Here is a 20,154-nt window from a genome sequence, read left to right on the forward strand (position 1 = left end):
GACAATTTAATGTACTATAAATGTAATTTGGCAAACATGAACGGATATAAGCATGTACGGCTAAGATTCTACTTCAAAACGCGACCTTCAAACTTTTTCTATCTAACATATTAGTGAAAATAATAGGTATGTTTCAATAATTGTGTGCAAACTTCTCATAAGGTGCCGTGTTAAATTGCGGAGAACAATAGGCACAAGATGACGTCCATTGTCTGAGCGTTGCTTCGCTTATTGGACACGTAGTGAACATAATGATCGTTTCAATATTATGTTGTTCTTGTTCTTTGACACGTTTTTAAAAAGTCGCTTTTCTCTTCGAATTCTGGACCAATTGCTTTGAAATTTTCAGTGGTTAAAGATAAAAATTTTCTCCAGAAGGCTATTACCTTTTTTTTTCGCTATAACGTCATCAAAATTATGTGACTCTACGTGTCCATATATTTGAGCATAGCTCTCTTGTATTATATATACGCTTTGGGTAAGCCTACCCAAGCTTCAAGATGGAGCAAAACGATGACGTCGTACAGTTCCACTCAAGCATAGCGAAGCGACCGTGAGCGAACTATAAAGACAATTATGATATCACTGAAAAGACTCAATCGACATCTCCGCAGCAAGACGAGTTGAGTTACCCACGCCCGGGCGACCTTGATAATTCAGGGAATCAGACACTTCCTGACTTCGGAAAATGGAGAAATTGGGCCTGTCGCTAGTCAAAATTGCGGCCGTGCGGTGCAGCAATAAGGCAAAATGGGTTACCCGGTATAGGTTTAGCTGGGAGTCCATGGGACCAGAATTTTCTCACGCGAGGTACGGTACCGGTAGGCCTACATACCGCTAATCAGAACATCATCTTATTATGAATGCAGGAGTGCTAAAATGTGCTGGTGTTGTTATTTCTTACTTTTCTGCTTTTGTGTTTTTCAGGTTAGATTAGGGTGGTCCAAGCTTGTGGCGTCGGGGGCACAATATTAATTTTTTGTTGTTTGCGGGCCACATTCAGACATTATTTCCAAAACGTATTTTATGGGTGCTCGATAACCAGTAAAGTTACTGGTTTTCCGTGTTTCCTTCACCCTGAATTGTGGCCTATAATTTATTGCAATTTGTACGTTACCGTTATGTTTGTGCCTATTCTCGGTACCTATGGCTATGGTAAAAAAAAAACGGTACCGTAGCGAATATTCAAGTCGTTCATGGGTGTCGAATTCAAATAACTAATTTTTAAACCAGTTTAGGCTGGCCATTCACATTATTAATTTAGCCTACCAAAATCACTTTTGTCCATTAACTGTCTCAGCTATCCCTGTTAAAAGATTTTTCTGGTTATATTTATGAAGAACAATATTAAATTGCTATTTTTTGGTGATTAGATTACCAATTGTAATCTGACAACCTATATCAGCAAATGTGACACGGACCACAGATAATGATACAGCGGGCCAGGGTTTGGACCACCGTGGGTTAGATCAATATCGAATCAGACTAATGTCAGAATGTTGACTAGATGAGATCTGATTTTTTCTGATCTATTTCGCTGTTAGCACTGCATTAGTTAAATTGTATGAAGTCTCTCATTTTATATTTCAGTAAACAGTGTGCTTTGAGACCTTTTCTACTTTTAATATCTGAATATTGAAAATGTCTGTCCCATTTTTTAGCAATTTATAGTCGATTGGATTTAGCTGGGAATACAGGAATTGCTATATATGATATCATAGGTATTTTCTATAAATGTGTGAAGTTGTTCGAAGAACTGGCCTGAATGTAACTAACATCCAATGACTTGTGTCAGATTGTCGAATATCTAGAATGTGATGTTTGTTGTCACATCAATAAAATATGCATGGCCTGTGTTGCTACAGTATTATCATACTGTCAGGTTATTACAGTCACTGTGGTTAGTTGTATCTTTGGGCAGTGGCAAGAAGTCTGGCTAGAGTCACTCCCTTAATACTCCTATTCTATTCAAGAACATATAATTGAATCTAAATTAGCTATTGATTTGTGAGAAAATTCGAAATGTCAGCAATATACCAATATCAGTCTTCAAAATTGCAGAACGATGTTACAAATACAACCATAGTACTTGAATTGAACAATGTCACAGTAACAGAAGTTTATTCTTAAAATGTTTACTAAAATCATTTGCCTTGAATTTTCTTACCTATGGTAACCCAGAACATATCAAATCCTTTTTACCTGCGGTTAGATGCTTTAAATCAGCTGTTCTCTTGAAACGTTTTTGCTCTTAGTTTTGTTCACAGTCACTGGAAAAAGTTTGTTCTATAACTCACAGATTTATTTACTATAGGCTGGAGTACTGTTATTCTGCACTATGGCCTCTTTAGTTTGGCGTAGACTCCCTCAATATGCTCCACAAATGTGTCGCTTCGCTCATGCTCCATCGCAGCAATCTACTGGTGAGGAATCGAATATTTTGATTGCATTAATATGGTTACATATGCATTTGGTATATCCTCGCAAACTTTTATGATTTTAATACTATGGTATTTGACTTCAGAAAGAAATATAGCTCATTCTTTGGAGTTGTAGAAGGTATAATTACTAAGTATAAATTACAACTGTGAACTAAAATCATTGGTCCTGAAATTCCTTCGGGGTTTGTGTGAATTCTTTGTCATTGATTTTCTGAATTTTCGAAGTAATAAAAATTGCACTACTCCGTGTCAGCCTGAATTTATTGGTCTTTCTAAGTACTTATTTTTTCGCTCTTCTTTAAATTTTGACCTCATTCTAGCTATTAAAAAAACATGATCATGTTACAATTCAAGGTTAATTGCATTTCAGCAAGGATTTACATGTACCCAAATAGTATCGAACCTGATTTTTCACCACATTTGGTATCCTGCGTATCTTTCAAATTATGATATTTTACTGGCAATTTTTTTAGCAATGTTCAAATGGATGACTTACCTTGGCATCCCAGCAGTTGTGGGCACAACAGCTATTTTTGTTTACAAGCGAGAGCAACAACACCATGCGCATTATCACCGACCAGAATACAAATCGTATGCACACATGGGACTCAGGTCTAAGGTTTGTTTTAGTTTTTTTGTAAATAAACTGTTGAAGAGTGTAGTCATTTACTATTTCATGTTTGTGTATTCGTTTTGGAATAAAATGACTGATAGTTCACCTTGTTGTAACATATGAAATATACCCAGCTCTATATTTACTGCAGTAACCTTTTTAAAATGTCAGTAACAACGTTACAGCTATGATATTAATCAAATAGACAACTGAGGTTGATTCATAAAATGCCCATTTTTTTTCATTGTTAAATCCTGACTTAAATTTTTCTTATCATGTTATGTTACTCTTACAAAACATATGCACTTTAAATCTATACTTTGACAATTCAAGTTTAGACGTTTTTTAATCATTCATTTAATATATTTTTTCAGATAATTGAAATATTTCACTGAAAGCACAATTCCTAGATGTAATAGTGTAACTGAAATTTTTTTATATTTTGTTTTCAGAAATTTCCGTGGGGAGATGGCAACCACTCTCTCTTTCACAACCCAAAAACCAACGCTATTCCTGGGGAGGGATATGAAGAAGATCACTAGGATAATTCGATCTAATAACACTATTTTATTTGTGTGATTTGAAGTTTGAAAAGTTGTTTAATATTATTCTGTTCCCTATCCATTAAATGAGAGATGATATGATATTAGTGAGAGTTGAACGTTGAACAGGGTTTGGTCAAAAATTGACGCATTTAGATTATTTGAACTGTTGATTATGTTACTCATTATCTCATTAAGTCATGACTTTAAGAACTGGAATTTTCAATGCCTGATAGTTTCAATTTTGCATCTGTCTTGTCATTAGGGCCACGGATGTCATCTGATACCACACCTGTTTGTCATCAGGCTGTCTTACACTGCAAAGCTATTGATGGTCTACTACAGAATAACACACTCTACAGCGGGGTTGTGCAACTTGCGGCCCGCGGAGAAACGCCACTTTTGAATGGTGTGCGGCCCGCGAAACGAGCTTTTAATTTCATTTAGTATGTGCGAGTAGTTACAGCCTATATCTGAGCTTGTGCGAAGCGAACAATTCATGTCACAACTCACAAGATTAATAACCAAAATTTTTGTTTCTACAATTACTAGAAAGCCTATGTTAAGTTAAGGTGTGGCCTCCGGTTTCACCCAGTTATTTGTATCTGGCCCTCCTGTATTAAAATTTGCACACCCCAGCTCTACACTATTAGTAGCAAGAGGTTGGCAGAAATGGGGCATTCTTCATTTCAGAGATGCATCTAGTGAATGTGGTTTTACTGCGTGGCTTTTGGTCCATGGTGGTCTATTCAACTCATCGGTTTACCTTTGGGTTCTTTTGACCAGCATCATTCTTTGTATTTATCAATTACGTCCGAATAATTCACTTGCTTTTTACTGGCCAAATGTCGTTTTGTACTTGTCTTCATGTGGGTCCCACAAGGAGACAGCATTGGGCCTATGTGCACCTTCAGCGACGGCCTCGGTTGGGGTGGTCTCTCTTGAGATTGGAAAATGGGCCTTGTCTACGTTACGTAATTGTGTCCCCGATAGGCCCCATGTTCAAATTCGAAGCATCCGGTTGGACTACCATCTCTAGGGATTTGACTTTGAATGAGTGAATGGCGTATGTGACTCGAGATGTGTCAGTAACCGTTTGATCGCTTTGTTGTCGATATTATCTCCTTAATGCACCCTAAAGCACTGATGCGTCTTTGTGTGAGGTGCGGCTGTCGTGCTTGCGTGGGTGCATCTGGGCAGTGGCGTAGCATCCACCCCCGCGGTCGTGGGAAGGCCCACAGCGCAAATGGGCCCAAGCGGTTAGAATTTAGAAATTTAAGCCGCAAAACCAAAGCTGCATTGAAAAACCAGTAATGCACATCTTATAACGTTGATGTTAGTTCTGCTCAAATCGTTTTGTTACGTAACAATGCCAGGGAGTCGTCGATTTTCGGCGTTTTGTGGTTTGATCGCACTGGCAAAATTACGACGGCTGTCAGAATGATGTCGAAAGCAAAACCTCTCAGTGGCGCACAGAAACGCAGAAGAGGAAAAACGTATGAAACAAATTAAAGTAACCAAGATAAACGGCAAATTTCAGATTACCATTGCCTTTTTATAGCGACATGTTATGCTTTTTGACGAAATAAAAAAAAAGGTTGTTTTAGCTTATGTCCGAGTGTTTTAGGGTCATTTCCACGAAATACTTTTGCGGGGGGTCCCACGAGAGTCTTGCTACGCCACTGCATCTGGGACTTGATTGATTACGGAAGAGAATATCAAAGAGGATACGATTTTCATATTTATCCAGAGAGTTGAAAGCCTATAAGACGAATATATCACATAACAAGCCATGGCCCTGTGGTTAGCAGTTCATGCCCGGTATGAAAATAGTTGACCCTTAATTTGTTTCAGATCGATGGACTTGGTAGTGGAAAATTGATGACTGACCAGCGGCTATTCCCAACGCTGAGCACAATTGGCTATAATATTGTAGGCGTGCAGGGTGTAGGATCGTTCCCGCCGGCAGGGCGTGTTGCGACTTTTTTCATATATAATATTGTTCATATATATATATATCAGTTTTCTCTATCAGAAAGAATAAGGATGCACATTGCCAACCTGGCCCCATGCATAGGTAAACCCCAATATATATCATGTACAGCTACCATACGTTTAATAAAAACAAATAGTGGAATCATTGTTGATGAAAAAGTGAGTTTATTTCAAAAAATCGTATCACCAAAACATCTCATTCACGTAGTAAATCCATAGCTAAATATCACAATACCAAAACATTTTTTTCGATACATTACTTAACCATCTGAAATCGGTTAACCATTTCAAGCCCTACACTCAACATCTTTCCTCGGATTATTGTGATTAATGAGCAAATCAAAGCAAAGTACGTTATAATTACCGTAATCTCTTTTCTATGCTACTAAAATAAATGCATTTTTTTGGATTTAATTGGAAATATAAAAAGATATCAGAAAGTCAAATTTGAAGTATTGCCCCAAACATATATGTCACCGAAGCCGGAATTACAATAAAAATTACGTGAATTTTTATGGCACTGGCACTTCCTCCGGGGTTATAGTCCACAGGTGTGGGAATATTGACAGGAATTTTCTAAAAAAAAAAATACAATAGAATAAAACTTGGAAAAAAAATACAAATTTAATTTTCTATTTTTGTTTACGTTGTTATCTGACATATTCGATGTGGGGTATTACGGATTGACTTTTCATTTGTTCAGTTCACAAATTATTAAACTAAAACAATTTGAACTCCAATATCTGGACGCTGATGCTATTTACAATTCGCATAAGTGTCTGCGAGCAAATATCAGCTAACTGAGATCCAGCGCGGTCATCTTAATTTAATAAAGGTTGGTGGACATTTTACCCGAGGAAAATAATAGAGACGAAAGGATATATATACGTATAGTATAACCTTGAGTCAGTCGTATGATGCATTGATTGTATTTTTCTATTATTTCGGATTTTTCTTTGCTTAACCAACTCATATACTAAACAGCATTGACATGACTTCGTAGACAAAAATATATTTATTCACAATTTTCATCTGGGGCCCCTAAATGTCTACAACTTCGACAGCTAAACCGCCTCTAGTGTTCATTTTAAGGACTGAAATGAATGGATACTTATACAGAACATTAGTGGTAAGAACTACGTTAGAAATATTGTTTACCGCAGGCTTTAGACTTCTAGGCAAATCCAATTGTCTTGTTTGACACCAATTCTCGTCATAACTTGTCTCTCCATTTTCGAGTTCTTCCAAAAAAACTCTGAAAATGGTAATAATCTCTGTTCTAATATTATGGAGCGTATTTTTTGAACATATGCAATTTAACTAGTTTGGAAATATGAAAGCACGTTAGATTTTAAATATGAAATTCAGATTTAAAATAATTCGTGAGTATGGATTAATTTGCGCGAGACGGTACCCATGCATTCATGATATGTCAAGCTTTTCCATTTATGGTGATATTTATTGTTCATTTTGTAGAAATATATATATATATATATAAATCCATACGACACTTCCGTTTATATTAGTTGCACAAAGTCCAGGAATATTTTTTTTAGATTATTTTATGATATGGTTTTAAAGGTTACCTTAACATTGAAGTAATATGAACTACAATATATACATATATAAAGTATTATGTAACATACCTATACCAAAAGGTTACTTGACTTCCTTCGCAAGACTTGCAGTCAAAACTAAACGTCATACTGTCACCCACAGTTGTCGTGCACAATGTTCCGGAGTCGGAGAAACCTGCCAAAACATATATATGTGATAAATTCTGCAAACTCTGTTATGTTCAGGTGCGTTTTATTCCAATACTTTAGTAGATATGTGTAGTAACATCTCAATCTACAAATTGGTGCCATTTAAAACGGTCAACGTCCCATATTTTTGATAAGGATTCAATGCAATACAAAGTGTAGAAAAAATCTCACAGTTTTTAACGCCACGGTCATTAATGCAAATTGTTCCATCTCCAATATCTAAATTAATCTCAATATGTTTCCCGTTTCCTCCTGTGTCTCCTACGACGACGCATGATAGGTCTGAAAGGTAAAGAAATTCAGATATTGAGTGAATATTTCAGGGTGATCCAAACCCAGGCCTGCGGGCCACATTTGATCCACAGCATCATTATCTGTGGCCCGCGTCACATCTGCTAGTTGTATAGGTACAGGGTTTTGTTTTTTATCAATTCTAAAAAAACATCGTGTTTTAAAACAAGGGCTTTTTTAAATCAAATTTTTTCTGTATTTTTTATTGAAATACCCCTTGCATCGCCGCGAAACTACGTCAAAACATTGCATTCGGGCAGCTGTACACGCAGTCGGAGTTATAATTTTAAAAATGTAAGTAAAAATTTCCATTTTGACGTTTACTTCTATTGCGTACATTTATCGCGACTTTTGTATCTCCACAAAAGTCATTACATTTTAACCTGAATGTTTATCCGAGATGTCAAAGAGACGTTTTGAGTAAGAAAAATCATGAAAATTAGCTCACATGCCTACTATGAAATCAATTAGAGGAATGGCAGCCTTCGGCAAAACGAGTGGGTTGCGATAATGAAGAATATGCTTACATCGACGGCGGACGAGACACGCTAGCCTGGCCTATGTTAATTGTAAGAGTTCTCTGATGCAAAGACGCCTCAACTAATCTGCTATGACGCCATGATGTGGATTTCGAGTTCATGTATTGACATTTTTCTCATAAAATGAAGGCATTATTACGGTTAATATTGTTCTTAGCAAGCTTTGTTTTTAAGGTTAAAGTGATAGAGTTTTTCAAGATTACACAAACTCAATTATTCGATCGCATTTCAATTTTCGCAAGGTGGTTTCGTCGCAGCAGGGTCGTTCACGTGATGGCGTTACGTTATCGGTTGCGTCTTACTGCGCCAACCACTGAGCTACAGCTTGAGAAGGTGTGTATGAGCCTCTATCGTTATTTGTGGAGTTTTGGAGAATTAATTGCAAATAAGAAGCGCTTGGCAAGTTTTTACATCCATTTTTCTTCAACTTATTTAATACAAAAAAATCAAATAGTACAGCCATTTTGAACAAAACAGGCAAAAAAACTTGATTTAAAACAATTGTTTTAAAACAATTCTTTTTGAACAAATCCCTATATAGGTAACAATTGGTGATATAGGCCTAACAAAACTTTGCATTTGCTGTTGTAGATAGCCTGCCTGACTAAACTGAATTGTTAACTAAACCATGTCAGGTAATCGATTTCGACATTTTGTACTTCTACAAATTTATTTGGTTTTTTCCTTCGGGAATTATTTGCTTACGATATCCCATTAGGCTTCATAGGCAACTAAAAACCAAATGAAGAGTTCAGAAATGTTGGTTGGCTATGCCTGCTAATAGCCATTATAGCCTTGAAGAATTGAGGCAATTTTTCTGTCTCGTGCTTTTTCTTCAATAACCTTTTTTTAAGTTCGTGACTCCTGTAGATCCAATTCCGTATTAAAATCGACCTCAAGATCATCCAATCAACCCACCAAATAACAAGAATAACAAACAATACGATTATTTCTATAAACGATCCATAGGTCCACTTCTAGTCCATCGAGGGAAAATGCTCAAACATATGGATGGTCACGCACTGGTATTGGACGCGGATTAAACGGTGTTACCTTTTAGTGGTAGTAAAACAGCAAAATTCAGATTGGCGTATCAGATTCCCTATTGACTCATTTTATATTGAAAAAAAAAGCAATAGCCTTTTAGCTACATCCTTCATCCCTCAACTTTAATTAATCACCGAAAAGTTGCTCCATTAGATCTTTCAGTCGAGTATCCCAACAACAACAGGAATTTTGCAAAATAACATAAATGTACACATAAATTCATATTACATTAAATCGATGAGTACTAAATTAGATAAACTAACCTGTCGCACCAAATACAGCTGTGGAAACCAAGTATCCTAAAGGACGACTTGTGTTTGCATTTGAATCTGATTTAGTGATGTATGTTTGTGAGTATTCTGTAGGATTAATTGGTATCCATATCTGTAAAAAAATATAATTAAGATATGTTTTTTATAATGAGAGGATAAAGTGTTTAATTTTGCAATTCTCTCATCATATATCGCGTTTAGACCAAACCTTGCGATAAAAATTGGGCTCTTATATGGTACCCCCGTAGTGTGTGTGTGTGTACCAAGTTAGGGTTAGGCCATAATTTTATATCGATTTTCCTTATTTCAGTTCTATTGCGAGTTTGAGGACTGTCTGTGTCAGCCAAGTGAATATACCCCCTGTCTATAGGATTCAGTCCCTTTACACAACTTGATGTGAAGTAGGCGAACAAAATTAGTTACCTCCATATTGGTACACATAACTACGGTTTCTCATAGTTATTATGATACATAGTGCAATACAATGAGTGTTTTTTGCGCACTAATTCTTATACCAATTTGAATCAATTATCTTAATTCACTTACCGAACAAGCTTGAGATGGTGAAAAGTTGAACGCAATAAAAATAAGAAATCCGAGTATAAAGCGCGTTGAAGTATACAGCAACATGTGTCAATATAACTTTCAATATAATAAATAGCTACTCTGAAAACGAACGTGACAGTAATATTGCCTTGTAAAGATTTTGTTTGTTCTAGAGTCCTAGACTATAGACGATTTAACTAGAAATGAAAACATCATAATCTGAATATGCATAGTTGTAAGTGACGTATTGTTTGGCCTGGCGATGGCACAAATGCTATGCCGCCTATATACTTTACAATAGCCTATTTACTACCTCCATTATAGTATAACCGATAGGTTTCTCTAATAGTAACCTTCACTATTTATGTTCCAATAGCAACGCATAGACATGTCTTTCAGAAGTTACCAAAGACTACATGCCCTGACTCAAACCTATATGGTATAAAATGCACGTCATGGTATCGCCAGAAACAGACATTTTGTATTTGAAATTGACAGGCTTGTCCATGTGACATATTTTTCTGTCCCCTTCCCATCTCATACCATAGCAATTATACTTGTCCCATCCCATGGGATTCCCATTGGAATAAAGTTTATTAAAAATTGTTACCTTTAGGTTTACAAAAATAAGCAATTGGAACTGACATCACTTCCAAATCGGTCACAATTTATTCACAAACACTCGAAATGGAACCCAAAAGGCTCATTGACTCTACTCTCTTCTCCTTGTATTTTCTTATGAATTTATTATATTTCAATTTTGACTCAACGTCTTGATGTTATATAAGCATATGGCTCAGTCAAGTAAATAATGAACCTAAATAAACATCAAAACTAATTTTCTGTCGTAGTACGAACGATTACTAAAAGCTAACATCCCTACTATATGGATGATAAGGGGTTGCTCAATATTTTTAGAACTTAAAGCAATCAATTAAAAATCACCATGTCAACCTAAGTAAGGTATTGCCACGCAGTGAGATATATCTTTTGAAATATACAAAATTCTATCTTTGATTGTGTGCCTTTTATGACAGGAAACGTGATTCATGATTTGCTCATGCGTTTTGTATAGTATTTCAGTCCCACTCAAAAGATTGATCTTATTTCCTGTCTCATTGAATAATTTATATAATATTTCAACTTTAGTTTCATTCAACAATAAAATTATAATATCCCTACTCCATATTCGACTCATAATTTAAAGTTTATTTGTGACACAATCCGAATTTTAATTGCATTTCCCAAGCGGATTCTTTTGCGCCCCTTACCTTGAAAACTGGTAACAATTTTGGTAAAACAATAACATAACATTGATAGTGCAACTGTCCCTGCATTTTCATTACACTCTTACAAAAAATTCCACTCGCTTTCGCATTAGTTCAATTATTCCCCGTTGACGGCATTATCGTATACTTTCGCATCTCTAGCCTCTTACTTGATATCTTGCTGGTATGTTATTGGCTTCGATGCGTCAATCGAGCTAGTTTTTGCTGTTTTGAACCAGGTTTATTATGAAGGCAGTCGATAGATGATCCTAGATGTCGTATTAATTAGGCCCCGATCCACGAATCGTGGCCACCGCTGCTTTGCATTCACCAAAGATTTCTGAATCTTCGCCTTCGCCCCTGAAGCGTTCATTGTTGGACTATGTGTTGTATTGCTCAGTCAATGTCATCGGACTCTTGCTAATGACATTGGCCGGCTTCCATGTTGTAGCCACTCCTTGGTGTGCTACGCGGAGGATTATATCAAATCATTATATCATTTGTCTCTGTCGCCTAAAACTGTGTTATTTCATGCATGCTACGTGCGATATGAACGCTTAGTTCAGGTAATAATTGTTTCCGGTATTAATTGTTAATTTATCCTTGTCGTCACGTTACACAAGCGGGTAATCAGCTAGAAGGACTGCTACTAAAAAAAACGATCGCTCTCACCGGTCGTCTTTCGCAACGGGCATTTCTAACCAGCACTCGTCTATCTAACACAGGGTGGTCCAACGTTGTCGGTTCCGCGGGCCACAAAATTATTTTTGCATTGTTCGCGGGCCACAATAGTGCCAAGAATAGGTGGACAGTGCAATACAAAACAAACACCTTTATTGTGCAATTACATAGTTATCAGGCTTGGTCATTCTAGGCTAATAGAATCCGCATTCGATTTTTAGTTTTCTATGATGCCTATATTGTTAGTATATATTCCCGACCAAAAAGTTAGTAATCCAGATAACAATTTAGACTGCCAAGTGCCAAGCACATCATTCAACTTCGCTAGTTTCCCCAGCTAGCCATAACACTATTAATGACATTGAGTGACATTAGTGATGACAATATGTCAAAAGATTTTTCTGATTAATTTTATGACGAAACAACACGAAATGCGATTTTTTGATTACTCTCCGAATGTGACGCGGGCTACAGATAATGAAGCGGCGGGCCACATGTGGCCCGCGGGCCTGGGTTTGGACCACCTTGATCTAACATGTGCATCTTTTATGATATCAGGTAACAACACATTCGTTTATCTGCCTCCGCGTTTATCTCTTTAGCTTTTTCGGACCTCCAAAAGTATGTGCACCAAGATGGCGCCCAACCTGAACATAGTATGTGTACCAGGTTAGAGTTCAGGTTGTGCGCCATCTTGTTGCACATACTCCGGGTGCGCCCTTTTTTCTGACTTTTGGCTGCATTTGGGTATCCCATACTTTTAACACTATCGTGGCGACTCAGTTTTTGTAACATATATTACAAATCTGTGGGCAGATTTATAATCAATTTCCAATTAGGCTAGAGAAATTTGAAATCATTCGAAGGAAAAGACTTTGAATTAAATAATGTACACATCTTATGTAGCTACCTTTCAACCACGTTAAATCATACAAATATCCATTGAATTTCACACATTCTGCCACTAGGCGCTACAAAATTTAAAGTTGTCTTTTATTTATGCTCACCCAACATTTAAATTGTTGTTTTGTTTCATTGCTCATAATTACATCTTATGGCACTGAAACATAACTTCATCTTTTGTTACTATCACATTCTTGTTATTTAAGCAAGTACATTTTTAAAATTTCAATTTTTATCTCATTTGCATTTGAAATGTCAATTGCTCATGCTGGCATAAATTTCTATGCTGGGTGCTCTCAATGACGAGTACTTTGCAATTTTCGAGTTTATTATGGATAGGCGGGAAACGGATATGGGCGGCGGAATTAAATAAACTTAACTGGTTTGTTATTGTTCTTAATAATCGGCAAAGCGGGCGCTAATTAAGACTAAAAATTAGTCTTTCTGGGCGGGATGGTTACTTTAGTCGTTTAGTGATTCGGCGAATGGGCCGTCCTTTGTCTCTATCTATTTCCGCAGGTAATTAAACTCAATATCAACATCCATAACTTGGTAGGCCCTTTCAAACCATTGAGATTTTGGTATTTTGAACATAGTAATCGCGACCCATGTGACCAGCCGTCATTTCGGAGCCTAATATTTTAGGTGTATAAATATTACCTGACATATATATACTAAAAAACAATCAATAAAAAATAAATGCAAATTTTACTACTTTTATTCAATTTACTCGTTACAATGTTCATCAACTATTCAAAACAACAAATTGTGTGGACCGGCAAATTGGAGAGATGTAACCAAATTTTAATTAAACAACGTCAAAATGCTTCCAATATCTAGCTTTGGCATGTGTAATAACTTTATTGAACTCCAAAATTGCATCAATAAACTATATCCAAGATTCAATTCGTTTAAAATAGACGGAATAGAAAAAAGCATGAATATAATCGATGACTTGAATATATTCTACTGCGTAATATATAACAATTAAAAATGCTTTAATATCGGCATATTACAATATTCGTAAAATTTATTACGGGTAATTCTACGCTTCGAAATGTTTCAGTTTAATAAGTAGAAAGTTGGGTTGTTAAATAACCCGAAAAATATGTACAACGCCTAGATATGGAATAGATTCGAATTGCCGTAAAATAAACAGTAGACGCAAAGCTTAGGATTATTTAATTGTTTACGACCATTGTGTGCAACTTAACATACATTCCAAGAAATTTTCGGTAAATTTTGCCTTCATTTTAGGGGTAAAAAATTTAAAAATAAAACTGATCGTTTTATTTATCGTAAACTGATTCACCTACAAATGTCGATGTATGAGTCGCGGCGTGGTATGAGTCAATGTTGAGCGCTCACACTGATAAGGGAGAGCAGCCAATCAGACGCTATATTTCAAACGCGTAAATTATCACGCGCTTTTTTTTGTTGTTGCCTTACTCCTTAATTTGTCCGTTTGATTGACGAGTTCTAGACTTTTGGACTTCGATATGTATACCGTGCGGAAATACACCCGCTAAGCATCGACGTATGCGCTATTAACGCGACAATAACATATTAAACTCTGTTTCTACTATTATTTTATGATTTCTACGACTTAAGTTGTCCTTCGTACACACAAAACTACATCTACAATGCTAAGAAAAAAATGATATGTTATCGAGCTCAAAATATCTCAGGGTGCTGCAAAATTCCTAACTCTGCCTGGGGATTGTGGAGGACCATCGTCATGGTCATCATTGTTGATGTTTGACGGAGGTGGCAACACCGATCTTCTCCGTGGCACAGGTGCTGCATCAGAAAATTCTACGATCATCAATTGCACTGGGGGCATTGCCGTGAAGAATTGAACCGGTTGCACAGTTATGATTGGTTTGCATTCGTAGACGCCTGAATTGACAATATAAGAAATACCATTGGTATAAACTTCAAACTGACAGATAAAATAAAAATAAAAACTTACCCAGATCACTTGCTATTTCTCGCAGCTTTCTATCAACCTGTCTCTCTTCGTCGAATGCCAAACTTCCATCCAAGCAAGTTGTCATAAGATAAGAGTCTGCAAATAGATCGATTGAAAAAAAAAACTTCACTACAATTTTACTTTGGTTTCCACAACTGTTCACCTGATTACTCGAGCTGGGAATTTTTGAATATTTAATGTTTCCAGAATCGAATGGAATATACAGAGTGTCTCATGAGTTAGTATACACTTTTAATTTTGATTTGCTTTTCAAGTAGTTATCATAGAGCGTTCACTTCTTTGGAAAATATGGTATGGATAAGTAGTAAAATTCAGGTATTGTTTGCATTTTTTATCAACTCACAGAATGACAAATAGATGGCCTAAGGAATGGGGTGCAAAATTGCTATTTGGCAAGAAGCATATAAATCAGTAAGGCAAACTCAGAGCCTCATTAACAGAGAATTTGGAATTAATTCGGCTCTGAATGTTTTCCTCAGAGCATCCGCTCCCTGGTCTTCCCGATTTTTGAGCAACATCTACAGATTCAGTGTCCATTAATTTACAATGATTTGCATAAATTATTCGTCGTGTTATATCCGAATTAATTCCAAATTCTATGTTAAAGATGCGCTGAGTTTGCCTTACTGATTTATATGCTTCTTGACAAACAGCAATTTGGCACCTCATTTCTTGGGCTAATGTCTTTATCATTCTGTGGGTTGGTAAAAATGCAAACAATACCTAAATTTTACTACTTATTCATACTATGTTTTCTGAAGAAATGAACGCTCTATGACGAGTGCCTGAAAAACAAATCAAAATTAAAAGTGTATACTTATTTTTGAGACACCCTGTATTGTTCGAATTGAATCTCGAATACTTCAAGATATTCGAAGATATGTAAATGTATGTGATTTTTTGTTGCTATAACTCACTACAGGAGAAAAATGGTCATATGTCAGAATTGCATTGCAAAAATATGGCTTCAATAAGGTATGAGGAATTCACTTCGACCTTTGGCGGACAAAAAAACGGACCTCCCGAAGTACGGGTTCAGGGTATGCGACATCTTGGTGCGCATATTTCAGGAGTAACAAAAAAAACAACATTCGACGGGGATTCGAAATTTCAGTCGTATCCTACTAATTACAATATTTTGACGATTAAATTTTGAAAATAAAATTAATTGATTAAAATCATTCTAAAACAAATAGCGTTTTGTTTTTCAGGTACTTTTCTAATTTTGTAACATACATATAATCTTAAACCACAAGTTATTGTGCTATTATCTGACAGAAAGTCAAATTATTTTATTATTTTATACACGTACCTGAATCCAAAATCTTATCGGCGATTTTTTTCCATTTCTTTTCCAACTGCCAGCGTTTTGTTGTCTCTGACAGTTTTGCCTTGTCTTCCTCTGGTTTATATAAAATACGTAACTGCTCGAACTTACTCGAAAAGCATTATTTTAAGTCTAATCTAGTACATAATGTTCTGGCTTAAGGCGTGGGATTACCTGCTGAATATTTACCGCTTGAATACGCAGCGCCTACTGATAAATCAATCAGAGTAAAGACAGAACACGTTGTTTGAAAAGAACACTAGGGCTTATTTTGGGGATGATGTCATTTATATTCATTTATTCAAAACAAAAGTACCAAGCAGAGAGTTACGACATTTTTAAATATACAAAATATGGAAACCGATATCCATTTACTTCTGAATAACACGTTTTTATTAAAAAAAAAAACTGGTAAACATAGATTATTCAAAAATTACAAATCATAAAAAAGAGGTAGGGGAGATTTCCTGCTATCGACTGAATAAAAAATATTCGCGCTATCGACTAAGTCTTATTTTAAGGGGAGGGCTTATATTAAAATCATTTTTAAAATTCCGGCTAGGTCTTATTTTAAGACTAGGTCTTATTTTCGGGAAAACCCAGTAATAGACGTTTAATGGATTTTTGTTAATACGGCACAATATTTGATGAGTTGTTATTGCGTGAATATTTAAGCTACGATGAAGACACGTTTAATTATTTCAGCAGTCCATTACCTGTAAAGGCATCGCTAACGTATGCATCTATCAGCAAAGCATTAAATATTTTTCTGATCTCCTCTTTTCCCAGAATATCTTTAACTGAAATGTGGAAAGGTTAATGAACGAACATTATTACCTACAATATTACGTGCACCGTACATTATTGATCTGTATTCCAATGGGTGAGTTATCGAATAATTATATCTGTAATGTTTTTTTTGAAGATTTCATTTCTATCACGCCATTAGCAGTTTCAAGACTATTATCGTGGGTTCAGTACGTACTTTTATTGACTCTTATTTTTTTTTAAAGCCAGGGCAACTGATGCGATTCTTGGGGGTGGAGTGTGCCAAGTTAGTTAAAAACAAATACCATCTTCTGGTAGATCATGAAGCATGTTGTCTTCGGTCTTATCATCGTTACAAGCTTGCAGAAGTAATTCTGCGGCAGCTTCTCTATGCTTCCAGATGTTGAGTGGAATAGGATACTGTGTTCCTAGACATTTAATTGCATTGTAACAGTTTGAGAATGTTATCACAGACTTGATTCAATGTTAGAAATTTAGGATTCTTTACCTTCGAGGATGTCCCAATATTTCACTGGTGTGAGGCGAATGAAAAGATCCAGTTTGCCGTTGCCACCGATACCTGGAGTGTAATATTTAATTTGTATAATTTAACTTTATAAGCGTATTGAGATTTTAGTCAACTATCCATCAACTATAAGAAAAAGAAAACTTTTAGATTTTTACTACAGTATTTTACAAATTATTTTGAGTGTGTGGTGGTAGTACTATTAAATACAGCAGACGACGATAATTAAATTTGTAATTTGGCCGTTTTCTGGTCCGAATTTTAAATCACCCTACTGAGCTTGATTAAAATTAATTTGAATTTTAAAATGATTCCAAGTGAAATGTTTCAATCAATTCAACGATGTTTATCAACTTGATTCAATGTTTGTTTCAGTGAAATAAAGATTCAAAATTATAATTACATCAAGAACTCAGATATGATTTTTCATCTACTTTCTGGTAAATAATAATCGACTAGTCTATAATAAAAGGTGATATGGATTTTATATGATTTTTTGAATACGGTAATTATCGTTTGGAATACTCGCTTGCTGTGTGCTTTTCCTTTTCGTAGTTGAAATTCAACGATTTCGTGATTTGCAGCTCAATAAATTCTGTTAAATATTGCCAATCCAGCAATCTATCCATCATATCTTCACTTTCCTTGATTTCCTCCAAGCAGTCGTTTATATTTCTCCAGGCTTCATCTTCTTCGTCATAACTGATTCGTTTCGTTATTGTTGCCACCGCAAGCGTGTATCTTGCAGCATTGCTGACCATTTTAGCCTGACAATTTAAGATAATTTGCCGAGAAGACTCCTCATTTTCAGAACTTTTAAATGGTACCCAATTTTCAAATGGTACCTCAAATTCTTCATGTTTTTAATTTACGTGTTCACACACGGTTAAAATGACGAATTGCCACAATTTATTTATGATAGTGAATTAAGCTATTTGGGGTAGAACGCGAGAGATAAACTTTGCAAACGATAAATGCGGTTTGCCATCTGATTTATAAAATGATAGAATATTATCTTAATGGAATCGGTTAAATAGTTTGGAGAATCCAAATAACAACTTTTCAGCGTTATTGTAGTTTTACAGCATTTAACTGGCTTACCTGTGTACCTCCATCGTCAGGTCGAATCAAATATGCCTAGAACAAAGAAACACACAGAAACTGATAGTGACAGTTTAAGCTTTACATTTTACTCAATTTGTCATCAAGGGTAATTTACATGAAAAATTTTAAATCACAATTTGACAATAAAAAAATCGTGGCTTTAGAATGTGAAATTTATATTATGCGACAAAATTATTTCCCAGTTCATATATTTATGGTCTATTGCTAGGTAGATGATAAAAAAAATTAATACATGCTTACATTGCTACAGATTAAGCAGCCCAGCAGAACCAACGCCCCATACATTGTCGATATCATCAAATTGAAATATTTCAGAATATTATACACTCTCTAACTGACTGACTGAATGATCCGATGAAGTAATGGAATGGAAGTAATGGAGTAATGTAAATATATATAAAGTACTTCATGACATAATGTTTATTGTTCTTCATTTACTCATATACCAATCAGGCCATCTATATATTTTAACGTTGCCTGGCTTCCCATGGAAATGAAGTGTCCCACTATTACAAATATGTGTCCACGGATTAGAACATTACGTAAAATGGACAATGGTCGACAAGGGAATGAATCGTTGTCAAACTCGCTACCATGCGACTCGTGGTACCCGCGTAGTATCCATCGACTGGACTATCAATTGCCAAGACGACTAATTGATGCGATACGGTACTATTTCCCAAAATATGTTCTAAATAACATGATACAATAGCCACTTAGTAAGTCGTATATTCAAAAACATTCTTCCTATGAGAATGCTAATAGTTATTAAAATAATTTTTCGTGTCAATTTTGGACCCCTTAACACGCAACTGTACAGTTATGATACGCTTCGTCAAAATTCGATGTTTAAATTTTAACGGAGTTGCCGCCACGAAGTAATGAAATATGAACCTTTAAGAACTTCATTTCAAAGTCTAGCGCAGTAGATCACTATTACCAAATATTTCCTAAAACAACAAGAGAGCTATGCTCAAATATATGGACACGTAGCGCCACATAATTTTGATGACTTCATAACAAAAAATAAAAGTGATAGCCCTCTAGCAAAAAGTATATTCTTTAATACGTAGCGCCACATAATTTTGATGACTTCATAACAAAAAATAAAAGTGATAGCCCTCTAGCAAAAAGTATATTCTTTAATCACTGAAAATTTCAAAGCAATTGGTCCAGTAATCAAAGAGAAAAGCGATTTCTTTATTTTGATACAAAGAACAACATAATAACAAAACGATCGTTATGTCCACTACGTGTCCAATAAACAAAAATACGCTGAGTTTTATCTTCAAGTTGTCCTGAACCTGTTCGAGCACACTAAGCGTAGGTTAGAGTTTGATAGTGGCCAATCTTTCTTTTACTTATTACGTACAACCACAACCATGTCTGAAATAAATCCACAATACAGTTTGTAATCAAAAGAATTAATTCAATTATCAAGTACTTAATGACGCTCGTAAATTGATTGTGAATTGAATTTATATTTAGTTATTTTTATATGACTTTGAACT

General features: G+C 35.6%; 3 protein-coding genes across 3 annotated transcripts; 1 reads left to right on the forward strand and 2 right to left on the reverse strand.

Moving 5' to 3' along the window:
- The first annotated feature begins 2,297 nt into the window (after positions 1 to 2,297).
- On the forward strand, positions 2,298 to 3,700 carry LOC120342457 (cytochrome c oxidase subunit 6A1, mitochondrial-like). Its single transcript, XM_039411285.2, has 3 exons — positions 2,298 to 2,423; positions 2,915 to 3,060; positions 3,507 to 3,700. Exons 1-3 carry the CDS (start codon positions 2,339 to 2,341, stop codon positions 3,594 to 3,596), a joined length of 321 nt encoding a protein of 106 aa, XP_039267219.1. The 5' UTR covers positions 2,298 to 2,338; the 3' UTR covers positions 3,597 to 3,700.
- A 2,023-nt stretch (positions 3,701 to 5,723) lies between these two features.
- LOC120342911 (uncharacterized) lies at positions 5,724 to 10,249 on the reverse strand. Its single transcript, XM_039411959.2, has 6 exons — positions 10,053 to 10,249; positions 9,498 to 9,618; positions 7,529 to 7,639; positions 7,238 to 7,343; positions 6,750 to 6,846; positions 5,724 to 6,167 (listed from the first exon to the last, which is right to left on the reverse strand). The coding sequence occupies exons 1-6, from the start codon at positions 10,134 to 10,136 to the stop codon at positions 6,033 to 6,035; spliced, it is 654 nt and encodes a 217-aa protein (XP_039267893.1). The 5' UTR covers positions 10,137 to 10,249; the 3' UTR covers positions 5,724 to 6,032.
- Positions 10,250 to 13,606: 3,357 nt separating this feature from the next.
- On the reverse strand, positions 13,607 to 19,035 carry LOC120341782 (uncharacterized). Its single transcript, XM_039410343.2, has 9 exons — positions 18,884 to 19,035; positions 18,620 to 18,655; positions 18,048 to 18,285; positions 17,501 to 17,572; positions 17,298 to 17,420; positions 16,941 to 17,024; positions 16,210 to 16,299; positions 14,877 to 14,972; positions 13,607 to 14,803 (listed from the first exon to the last, which is right to left on the reverse strand). The coding sequence occupies exons 1-9, from the start codon at positions 18,938 to 18,940 to the stop codon at positions 14,589 to 14,591; spliced, it is 1,011 nt and encodes a 336-aa protein (XP_039266277.2). The 5' UTR covers positions 18,941 to 19,035; the 3' UTR covers positions 13,607 to 14,588.
- Between the last annotated feature and the right edge of the window lie 1,119 nt (positions 19,036 to 20,154).

Source organism: Styela clava, chromosome 3, assembly GCF_964204865.1.
Source record: "Styela clava chromosome 3, kaStyClav1.hap1.2, whole genome shotgun sequence".
NCBI lineage: Eukaryota > Metazoa > Chordata > Ascidiacea > Stolidobranchia > Styelidae > Styela > Styela clava.